This window comes from Oncorhynchus keta, chromosome 23 (genome assembly GCF_023373465.1).
Source record: "Oncorhynchus keta strain PuntledgeMale-10-30-2019 chromosome 23, Oket_V2, whole genome shotgun sequence".
Taxonomy (NCBI): domain Eukaryota; kingdom Metazoa; phylum Chordata; class Actinopteri; order Salmoniformes; family Salmonidae; genus Oncorhynchus; species Oncorhynchus keta.
In genome coordinates, this window is record NC_068443.1 from 30355582 (window position 1) to 30367718 (window position 12137).

Below are 12137 nucleotides of genomic sequence, written 5' to 3' on the forward strand. Positions count from 1 at the left end.
CCACAACTAAGCCCAAAAATATATTATTTTTTAAAATAACAATAATTTCATACCTTGATTATATTGAGACGAGATCAAATCTTTTTTTATTTGTGGGAATACTTGGGAACAGATTTGAGTCACACACACATGGAGCTGTTGTGTTACAATAATGATCTGCTACAGTATTTGACTAACCTGGTTGGGTACACTGGGTCTGAGAGGTAAATTCATGTTGGACACGCCCATCTGATTCATCATTGGCTGACGATTCTGCTGAAAATAGAAAGGAAATAAGAAAATGAATTGAAACATTTTAACAACTTAAATATGTTCATTACATAGACCTTCCCATTCTGTAAGGCCCATTACGCGATTAAGACCAAAGACATTAAGATAATGCACAACATTGAGTCATCGTTATAATTTGTTTAATACATTTCTCAAACTCTCCAGCAGGTGGCAGTAGCTGCCTCAGAGGAGGAGACTATAAACTCTTATGTTCAGTTTGCAATGGTCTTACATGTCAAGTTCCTTTATGATTTTGACAGGGAAGGGTCAGGGTTGTGCAATTATCGTATTTATTCCAAATGCAACACCATTTCAAGATTTAGCCTATAAATTGTCCTTTTCAGATCAGGATGTTCGTATATGCCTTATGATTTACAATGAGGGCTCTAGGTGTGGTGTGTCTGATTTTGAAAGGGGATAGTTAGTATATTGGGCCACAGTATATATTATTTAGAACATCATTTCAAGCTTTTAAAATGTTTCTTTGCAGATGAAGACATGAATTAGAACAGGGCCAATATAAATGACAGTGAGGGCTCCAGGGGTGGTGTGTCGCCCTACCAGCTGTGCCTGTAGTCGATGCTGCAGCTGCAGCCTCAGGTTGTTGGGCTGGGCGGGCACCGGGCCTCCTGGTCGGGCAGGGAGTCGCAGCATGGGGTAGCCCATCCGCTGGCCCATCAGACCGGGCATACCGTGGAAGGCAGGGTCTTGATGGCCCATGTAGTTGCCCTGTGCCATGCTGCCAGCCTGGGAGTAGTGCTGGCTGTACATGGGTGGCTTCATCATGGGCGACTCCTGACTAGGATACTGCTCCTGCTCCACTTGCTGGCCCTACAAAGATCGATCAAACAAGGTAAGAAATGGAGTCACATAGCAGGGCATTTGTAAATGATACAATAGGTCAGTGCTGTTTGTTTTGGCTCGTCTTCTTTCCGTTAATAAGTAATGGCTTGCTAACAAAACTAGCCAGCTAAATTCATTTAAGACTTTGTAGTTTACACCAACTTGCATAATATCGCAATCCATTTATAAAATGACAACGGAATCCACAGCAACATACACATTCCATATAGACCTTGGGGGAAACAAACTACTACTTGTCGATGCGCCCTTGAGCAAGGCACCTAACCCTAATTGCTCCAAAGTCGCCATTGATAATGGCAGACCCTGGCTGTGACCCCACTCTCTGAGGGTGTCGCTGGGAGAGTTGGGATATGCAAAAAACACATTCAAAATTCACACATGCGTATTAATACACATTTGTGCATGTGTGAAATAGGACAAATATAAGCACCCACCAAATTATTATTAGTAACTACTGTACAGAAGTCACTGAATTACAGTACTGAACTACAATAAGCCCTCTAAAGGGAAAATGTAGCTGTGCCCAGCTGCCTGCCTGCTATAGGCTTGTTGGCCAGGGTCATAGAGTTGGATAGAGGGCACACTTGTCCATCCTAAAACAGGTTTTGGACCAGCGCCATTAAAGGGGAAATGCGCAGTTAAAACAATAACAAAGCATCTCACCACCAACGTTTCTGTAAAAAGCTGAGGGACTGTAAGGAATGACCTTCCATGATATCAAAATCATTGTTGTAACCATGTTTTGAGGGTATAGAGTGTTTGTTTACATTAACCTTGTTCACAAACATTGGTTTAAAACAAGCTTATATTTCAGGTTTTAATGAGGAATGAAAGTCGAACTAAACTCATTAGGTATTTATAAATCACAATATTCAAGAATCAATGGGTACATGTCATTCACTTCAAAAATGTATGTAGCAACTGCAGATTGCCCCATTATTAAGGGATTTCACCATTTTGAAGTGGCAATTGAAAAGATAGGAGATACCTTTGTGGCCTGGGCAGATTACAGTGGCTAATAGAGATTAACTGACTGACCAGAGTAGGGATTCCCAGGGCGCGGTCAATCTCCTCCAGACCGTCAAAGTCTTTCAGCACTGAGTAGAGCTGGCTGAGCAGGGCTTCCCCATCCAAGGGCCCCTCCCCAGGCCGCGAGGGGGGACACAGCGCCTCCTCCTGGAGGTTACCATACACCTGTCTGTGAGGAACACATTTCATTACATTTAGTTCATTCAGCAGATACTCTGATCCAGACTAAGTTCAGTAGGAAAAAACAAGGACATTTCAGTTATCGCATGTAGACCCTTTTTACAAAGTGTGGGTGTTAAGTGCAAGAACACGACATGCCACAACACAAGGTCGGAGGTTAGAGATCGAGGTCAGACAGATGAGGGCCGTGTGGCCAGAGGAGGTCACTACGGTGAGAATCATCTGCTTCTCATCAGACAGACACCATCATGTGCATACCATACAACTTTCAAACTCAACAGCCACTGACTGTGCACTCAGGTCACAAGCATACAGTAACATGTTCCAACTTGTCTGGGATGTTCTCATTATCTGGTGAGTGAACAACCAGAGTAGGTTCAGAATGTGACAGTTCATTGCATCTGAAATGGCACCTTATTACCTATATGGTGCACCATTTTCAAGTGTGTCAGACATTAGAGACGTGTGAGGTGTGTTGTGCTGTCACTGAGAGAAGAGGTCTCCACTAGGACTGAACGGCTGGAACCCGGTTGCAGAGATTTACCGCCCTTTTCCCAGGATAAATAACTGAGAAACCGGTCAATTATAATAAATTACGTATATGAACCGCATGACGTTAAATGGAATGTAACTGTTAAATTATATGTGATGTCTAAATCTAGCTTCTATATGGCCTTTCTTCTTGCGTGATGAATCGTCAACGGGGACAGACAGCCCAGCTCAGTATGGACCGCAGTCCACCAATGCATGTAGCCCTATCATCTCATCATGGTTTTTGCTGCAGCATAGCCTCTGATATAGTAATATAAAGACCGAATGTGCGTCTTTACACGTCTCCACCTGGCTTTCGGGGGTCACCTTATTTTTTTATTATTGTAAAGACAGTTTATATATATATATTTTATTGCAGCTGCAGAGTTTTTAAACAGCCTATCACTCGAATAGCTTTCTCTCTCTCTCTCGCAATCAATGCCAGTCGAATTGCATCCAAAATAGATCAACCTGTTCAAGATCGATAGGCCATATATTGATGGTCTGGCCTAAATCTTTCAGGTAATGAATTCAATGGAGTCTTAGCCTCATATTTAGCTAATGAATGATGGGTTATGCATAATAAGCGTCTCCGTCTCTTGCGCAAAATACGGATGCACCTGTGTTCTGCTGGCCTCTTTCCTTAAAATAATGCTCCTGAGCTCGAGTCCCATGTAGGAAAAGCTAGACTAGAATAGCATACTGGACATTTTTACCAATAGACGACTCGAAGAGGGACGCAAGCCCTTGTTTGCTGAATGTTAAATACAGCAGCCAATAGAACTGTTGTTTGATAGAAGCGTGAGCGGTAGGATATAGCAGTTATTTATTCAGACCCATAACCATTCAATCTTCGTGAAGAGAAGTGAAAGCCTTTGGCGTCAGGAGAATGATGAAGACGAGGACAACTAAACATTTCATTTAACTGTTGAAAGCGAGGAAGGAATGAAGCAACAATAGAGAGAGAAAGAGGTAGGCAGGCTAATAAAATGAGGGGAAATATTATGAAAGGTATATATGCATCAGACAACTAATTATTACAAATAGGCCCTATTATATTTCAATATTAAAATCAAATTGGCTAGCCTATAACTTTGTACGCCGCGTGTGCTGCACCAGAACCACATGTTCTCTTCTGCTGTATCAAGGTTTTAACGATGTGCGGAATTCCAGTCCATGTAATACTATACAGTATCCAGTTCACACTCAACGAGATTAGCCTAATGAAGCTAGTTTCATTTATTTACCCAAGAGAGCATATAGCTAGCTACATTATGGGTTTTGATGTTTTTCTGTCGTGTGCAATGTGCAGTAGCCTATATCATATATGTATTGAATAACAGCACAATCATTTGGGCTTGGGCTCATTACATTTCTTTAATGTAGGGATCAAACGTTTATTTAATGTATGGCTCATCAGGTTAGACTTTTAGATCAAATCCAGACATAGGCCTATATATATATGCCTTATAATGCACTTGAATGACACTTACGGTTTTGGCGGGAAATACCGGGTTAGCCAAAAGAAAAGTGATATATTCTCAGGATGGAACATCTGTAAAATAACAGGGGAAATATTCAACCCTTGTCTGCACTGTGTGTAGCTAGTTACCTGTTCTGGTTGTCATAAAGTCCACGGTCTACAGATATCATGCGGTCAGGCCACGGGGCAGTCTGATTGGGCGGTGCCTGCTGCCCTGGGTAGGGAGGACCAGCCATCTCCAGCTCTGATTGTTCAACAGACATTTTGAAAAGATTTAGAATAAGGTCAAATATAGCCTTCATAGGGCTCTAGATGGAAACAGAGGCAAGGTGTGTGTGTGTGTGTTAGGCGAAACGGGGGCAAGGTGTGTGTGTGTGTGTGTGTGTGTGTGTGTGTGTGTGTGTGTGTGTGTGTGTGTGTGTTAGGCGAAACGGGGGCAAGGTGTGTGTGTTAGGCGAAACGGGGGCAAGGTGTGTGTGGAGAAACAGGGACGGCAGCAGCACTCACCATTTCCCGTCATATGCATGGAGACCATCTGTCTGGGTCCAGGCTGCTGGTTGCTGGGCCTCATGGGGACTCCAGCAGAGACATTGGGCACCATGCGACCATCAGGCCCCATTCTCTGCTGCAGAGCCTGGCCCATTGGCCCCTGAGGACCCCAACCCTGCTGCATGCCAGCACGGGGCATGCCTAGGACAGGGAGACAGGAGAGGACAGACTGTAAGCTGAGCAAGGATCACTTCGAAACACTGTAAATGGACCCTAATCAAAAGTAGTGCACTATATAGGGAATAGGGAGCCATTTGAGACTGATCCAATAATAACATGAAGTGGTATAGAAGACAAGACAACTCGCCTGCGTTGCCCATGTTAGCCTGGCTCTGCAGCATCCCGTGGTTTCCCATCATGGCTTGCTGCTGCATGACAGAGTAGGGGCTGCTGTTCCTGGGAAGAGGGAAGGGCCGGGGAGAACCATTGGCAGACATGTTGGACTGATCCAGGGACATACTGCGGACAGGGGGCACTCGTCCTGGCTGGCCCATCCTGGGACCATTGAAGTCTGGGAGCACAAGAGAGAAAAAGTTACACAATCATCTCACTAAACTATAAACCATTTTTCCCCATATCAAACGTAAGACAAAGTAGGTAGAGGTCGCCCCTGACAAACCGCTGACACAGGGTCATACATTCTTTGTGATATATTTGGGGAGGGTAAGCTGATCTCAGATCTGTGGTTAAGGGCTTCTGGGGTTACTTCCCAAACGGCACCCTATTCTCTATACAGTGAGCGCACTACTTGACCAGGACCCATAGGTAATAAGGTGCCATTTGGGACGTAACCTGGGACAGATAAGAGCAGAGGTGTGGTTAACTCACGTCCTGGGCCCATGCCTGGGAAGGCCTTCTGCTGGGTGTTGGTGCCCGTGGGACTGCTGTTGTTCTCGGTCATCTGCAGGATGTCGTTGATAATGGACTGCTTGTCTACGTTGGCGGGCAGAGACACGGGTCTGGACTGCTGCTGGTGGTGCTGGCCTGAGAAGAGCTGCTGCTGCTGGCTACACTGCAGATCATCCAAGATGTCTTCCAGCTCACTAGACTGCATGCATATCCGTGCACACAGACAAATACATACCAGTTATATGTACACATTAGAATGTACACATTAGATGTGGGAGACCGTGTCTGATCACTATGTACATAAATAATATATATAGATATTATGGAACATAAATGGTATATATTTTTCTAGAACAGGAATAAACTGTCTGAACACTCATTAAAAGAGGTTTACATTTTTTTTCCAGATCCCTTCCTAACCAAGAAAGCCTGTGCATAGCTAGCCTAACCTACTTACTGTATGCATCACTGAGAATGAGCTCTGTGTTTCAGTGAAGGGAGGGAGGCCTATAGATGGGAATGGAATCTTTCCTGCGCAGGCCCTTTCATACAGGCAGGCCGGTGAATAGAGGGGAAGATATAAATAGCAGACTGCACTAATGAGGTCATGTATGATGTAAGGCCACTCCGCTCCACTCTGCAGAGAGAGTTGGCTGTTGGCTAACACAGACAGTGATGCCTCCCTGTAGGCCAGTGTTTCCCAACCCTGGTCCTCCAGTACCTCAAACAGTACAACTTTTAGTTGCAGCCACAGACAAACACACCTCACCTCAACTCATTGAGGGCTTGATGATTAGTTGAATCAGGGGTGCTTGTCCAGGGCTATAATGAAAATGTGTTGAGGTACTAGAGGACCAGAGCTAGAAAACACTGCTGTAGGGACCCCAGCTAACAGGTTGTCGCTATGCTAAACGCTATTGTGTTGACAGATTGCATTTGTAGAAATGACCCTTAATAAAAAATATCAGATTGTTATGCCCAATATTCTCCTCTGAACTGAATGTCTATAGTCCCTGTAGGGGAGACGTGTAAGCCAGACGGCTTACATCTAATTAAAGGCTTTTAGTTCTTACTTCCTCTTCCCACGGTGTGCCTGCTAGCCCCCGCTCCATCTATCTCGTGACCCCTGAACACACTGACGACAACCTGATCATCCTCTTCACACACACCCTACAGGAAGCACAGAGAGCTGGCAGTATAAACACTGGCTGCTAAGCGGTCTGTAGTCACCTGTGCCTTCCGGGTGATGTTTAGACCAGGACGAGCCAGAGGAGCAGGCCACCAATGCGTGCCAAACAGCCAGCCAGCACTAAACACTACTGGATTCTCCCTCCACTACCCCTGGCAATATGTTGTATTTCAGAGCCCCCACACTCTGCCAGAGTCAATTGAAGACAGACGCCGGGCCAGCCTGTGTGCCTCACTCACTAGCCAGCTAGTTCTCAGGACCGGTCCTTGGATTTCACAAGGAGATCAACTTGGCTTTGGCAACGGCTAAGAGATCTCTCAACAACAAACAAATCCTCATAGCATATTAAATGTCTGGCAGAGCAACAGATTCCCGAGTTAGAAACTCACTAGGTACTATGTAATAAAGTACAAGAAATCCAGGACAACCCCCAGGAGGCTGCATTGTATGGCTTACTTCACAGACTTATCAGTGGTTGTGTCTTAAATAGCACCCTTTTCCCTATATAGCGCACCAGGACCAATAGAGGGAATGACCAGGGCCAATAGAGGGAATGACCAGGGCCAATAGAGGGAATGACCAGGGCCAATAGGGGGAATGACCAGGGCCAATAGGGGGAATGACCAGGGCCAATAGGGGGAATGACCAGGGCCAATAGAGGGAATGACCAGGGCCAATAGAGGGAATGACCAGGGCCAATAGGGGAATGACCAGGGCCAATAGGGGAATGACCAGGGCCAATAGAGGGAATGACCAGGGCCAATAGAGGGAATGACCAGGGCCAATAGAGGGAATGACCAGGGCCAATAGGGGAATGACCAGGACCAATAGAGGGAATGACCAGGGCCAATAGAGGGAATGACCAGGGCCAATAGAGGGAATGACCAGGACCAATAGAGGGAATGACCAGGACCAATAGAGGGAATGACCAGGACCAATAGAGGGAATGACCAGGGCCAATAGAGGGAATAGGGCGTAGCCAGTGTATCATGACCATACACATTGCTGCTGTACTGACCTGATCTGCCATGTTGTATCCCGGGTCATGCTTCTCCGTCTTCACGTTGGCCAGCTTCATCTCTGTCCCTGGCTCCATCTTGATGCCTTTCTCCTGCATGGTGTTGTCGTCTTTGTCCAGCAAGTAGCGCAGCAGTGCGTTGTCCTTCTTCTTGGGGCTGATGGGCTCCTGCTTGGTGGCCATCTCAGCCACGCTGGCAGCCATGCTGTCTGGTCCTCCTTGGTCCTGACCCAGGTCCTTCCCCGTGGCCTCAGCCGTCAGCTTGGCCAGCTCCACCGGGGACGTGCTGTTCTGGAGGAGTCTGTGGAGGATCTTGTGTTTCTCCTTCAGCGAGGAGGAGTGGTTGTTGTGGCCCCCCGGCCCCAACCCATGGTCCTTACAGTTGGGGTCACCTCCCCCGTGGGGCGAGCAGGGTTCCATGTGCTCTGACTTGTTGGTGAGCAACTGCAGGAGCTTGGTGTGGCCCTTGCTGTTGAGGAGCCTGTTCTGGGCGTCAGTCAGCTCTCCTCCCGGCCCTCCTCCTATGAAGGGCTCGGGGGTGCCGTCTTTCGACTCCCTTTGCTCCCCGTCCTCCCTCTCCTCCCCGTCTGGCTGGGACTGCTCTCCGTACACTCCAAACATCTCCATCTCTCTCTCAGACGTGCTGCTGCGGTTGGCAAGCTGCCTGGAGTTGTTCCTGCTGCTGGCTCCACCACTACCAGGGGGACTCTGCATCTGCAGCAGGTTGCTTGGCTTTCTGTCAGGTGACCCTGAGGACTGCGCCTGGGAGACCCTGTGGCATTCGCTGAGGGCCTGAAGTGCGTTGAGGGAGCTGTTACCAGTGTAGCTGTTCCCCACCCCTGTGCTGTTACACCCCCCTGGCGGAGAGTGAAGGCTGCCCGTCGGGGAGAAGGGTCCTGGGGGAGGAACCCGGGGGCTACCTGCCACACTGGGGCTCTGGCGGTGGCGTGGAGATAGCATGGTACCACCACCACCACCCTGACCCCCCTGAGAGGTCACACTGGGGCTTCCCTGCGACGGGCTGTTCATCCCAATCTTGAGTGCATAGTTACTGCCACCCTGAGGAGTGGGGATGCGGTTCATAGTCCCATGGCATCCGTAACGTCCACCCTGCAGGCCCCCCATGGTGGCCATGTTGGTATTGCTGCTGACCATTGTGTCCTGGCCCTGGACCCCTAGCCCAGAGGACGGCCCAACCACACTGGGAGGGGTCAGCGAGGACATGGTGTTCATTGGCTGCTTCCCCATCCCCTGTCCCTGCCCAGACATGTCCGGGTTCATCCCACAGATCGTCTGCTCCCTGGAAGAGGGCCAAACACACAGACACAGCTTTAAGGCATAAAAAAAATATATAGGCTGTCTCAAATGGCACCCTATTCCCTTAATAGTGCACTATTTTTGACCAGAGCCATGGTCAAAAGTAGTGCCCTATAAAGGGAATAGGGTGCCATTCGGGACGCAGCCATACTAAAGGAAGCTGATGTGTCATTCCGGCTGAACTAGAGTAGCATTAAAAAAATGGCATTCGTTAATGGAATGACAACCGTTATCAACTTTTCCCCTTCAGACAGTACTTCTTCTATGATGGATACTGATGATAAAACATGTTGGAGATAACTAAAGTTCAGTCCTATGAGACACTGTGTACTCAACAGAGCAAACTCAAACACCAGTCTGGTCTATAAACGACAGCTCTAATGCGGCATGTACCGAAAAAGCTTTAGCAGCTCCAGGCACAGTTAAAAACACAAAGGACTCACTGTGCACGTCACTGAAGCTACATTATGAGTTAGAGAATACACCAAGAAAAAGCTACGTTTGCAGTTGATCCACTCATTCTCAACAACAGTCCTGTTGTTTCCTGTTCTTGTCGAGCTCTGCCCCGGGGACCGCACGTTAAAACGGGTGAAACACTGGGGTTTGCTTCTGAAATAGCACCCTATTCCCTTTATCGTGCACTACTTTGTAGTGCATTCCATTTGGCTCTCGTCAAAAGTAGCCCCTATACAAGAATAGGGATCCAGAATAGGGAGCCATTTGGGGCACAGCCCCTGACTGTTTAAGAGGTGGGGCACAGCATATTATCTATGGCAAGAGATGAACTGAGCCTCCATGGAGTGGCTGCACCTATAGAATTAGTCAGTAGAACGGGCCAGGATCCATGTCTACGACTGCTGTGGTCCAAACAGTGGCTCTGAATGGGGATTTAACTAGAGAGAGGAGGGGGTCGGGAGGGTGTGTACCTCTGGAGGATGTGGAGGGACATGTAGAGCTGTGGTTCATTGGTGGCAGGGGAGCGCGCTAGCTTGCTCTTGGTCTGCGCTGACACGATGGTACCGTCGGAGAGAGAGAAGCGATACAGAGGGCTGAACGCATGGCCCTGTCTCAGGACTGGAGAGAGAAAGAGAGAATATGAAACATGAAAGAGATTTACTGACACGTGCTTTCAATTTTGGAGGACTCCTCCAGATCCAGTGAAACATTGCAACTCAGAATATAATTTATAGAACAAATAATACTCTTGTATATTCTAGGATTTCTATGCATTGTACCTTCTTGCTGATGCTTTTTTGCAAAGGACATCTCCCCGTCGTTCTGCAGGTGGAATCTCTGAATGCATCTCCTGACCAGGTCCTCCCAGCCTGGCTTCATGGAGGTTCTCAACAGACTGGTGTCCAGCGATGTGATCTTACCTACGATTACAATGCTGACAGTTAGTTTGCCAAGCTTCAGTCGATCAAACAACTTTAGAAAGCACTTTTTACATCAGCAGTTATCACAAAGTGCTTTCCAGTTACCTGGCCCAAACCCCAAACAGCAAGCAATGTACATTTCAAACATACAACATTGAATGAGAATGATGAAGCCTCTTTTTGAGACCTAACCCATGGCACCGGAGGAGATGGCCTCCGTTTAACAGTCTCCTAACCAATTGTGCTATTATGTGTTGTTTTTTTGCGATATTTGTAAATGATGTTATGTTTCTGCAACCGTATCTTACGGAAGAAAAGAGCTTCTGGATATCAGGACAGCGATCACTCACCTCGGATTAGACTAAGATTTCTTCAACAACAACAAGCAGGACTCACACGATATTCTCCAAACACCCCACAGGGCAGACATCCCAATTATTCGCAAAAGGAAGCGACACAGAGGCCGAAGAGCCGGATGCCTCGTCCGGACCCGCAGAAGACAACTAGGAAAGCTCGGACTATCTGCATTGTGTGCCCCCCCACCCCAACCACTCTTTACGCTGCTGATACTCTCTGTTTATCTTATATGCATAGTCACTTTAACGATACCTAAATGTACATACCACCTCAATCAGCCTGACTAACCAGTGTCTGTATAAAGCCTTGCTACTCTTTTTCCAATGTCTTTTTACTGTCGTTTTATTTCTTTACACACACACACACACACACACACACACACACACACACACACACACACCTTTTCTTTCTTTTTTTCGCACCATTGGTTAGAGCCTGTAAGTAAGCATTTCACTGTAAGGTTGTTGTATTCGGCGCACGTGACAAATAAACTTTGATTTGATTTGACATCAAGGGTCGATGAGAGTAATACATATGAACACTGTAGTAGTCCTGTCCTGTAGCTGTACCATACCTTGGAGATCCTGCCTGGTGGTAAAGCTCTCATATGTCGGGAGCATGGGCCTCTCTTTGACTGGCACCCTTCGTGCCACACAGATCAGACAAGACTGGAAATCTAGACGAGGAGGAGGAAAGAAAAAAAAGAAATATTAAACGCTTTACATTGGCGCTCAAGTTCGACATGGTCTCGTCTTGCTTGGAGGTGGTGGGTGAAACAACAGGTCGATGTTCAGTTCACACCCTGCCTCAAATTTCCTAGCTACCGTCCTCAGTCCCCATCAACAGGTTTTCATTAGTGACGCGTCTCCATTGCATTTGCAGCTCTGGTGTGGTTTCAATGTCAAGAGAAAAATGTGACTGAATATCTGGGAAGTGGCAGCATATGGATGGCGGTACTAAAATTAGACATGAGAAATATATTTCCCTGGGAGCTCTGGGGGAATGGAGAAAGTGGCAGCCACTAATTAGACGTCCCAGGGTCCTCTCTGAGGATGTGTCTGAAGGATGACAGGAATCTTAAAAGGAGGACAGGACACTGGAGAGATGGAGACGAACTGAGGAGAG

General features: G+C 47.1%; 1 protein-coding gene across 5 annotated transcripts in view; it reads right to left on the bottom strand.

Moving 5' to 3' along the window:
- LOC118402550 (nuclear receptor coactivator 2-like) overlaps positions 1–12137 on the bottom strand; it is a 79905-nt gene that overhangs the window by 12003 nt on the left and 55765 nt on the right. For 3 of the 5 annotated variants that reach the window (XM_052476999.1, XM_052476996.1, XM_052476997.1), the window contains exons 7-17: positions 11587–11688; positions 10515–10655; positions 10206–10353; positions 7963–9262; positions 5735–5954; positions 5214–5417; positions 4865–5047; positions 4487–4601; positions 2173–2332; positions 832–1101; positions 178–255 (exon numbers count right to left, since the gene is read on the bottom strand). In XM_052476999.1, coding sequence (XP_052332959.1) covers positions 178–255; positions 832–1101; positions 2173–2332; positions 4487–4601; positions 4865–5047; positions 5214–5417; positions 5735–5954; positions 7963–9262; positions 10206–10353; positions 10515–10655; positions 11587–11688 — 2921 coding nt within the window. The remainder of the gene's footprint in view (positions 1–177; positions 256–831; positions 1102–2172; positions 2333–4486; positions 4602–4864; positions 5048–5213; positions 5418–5734; positions 5955–7962; positions 9263–10205; positions 10354–10514; positions 10656–11586; positions 11689–12137) is intronic. The other 2 variants (XM_052477000.1, XM_052476998.1) reach the window with 1 other exon arrangement.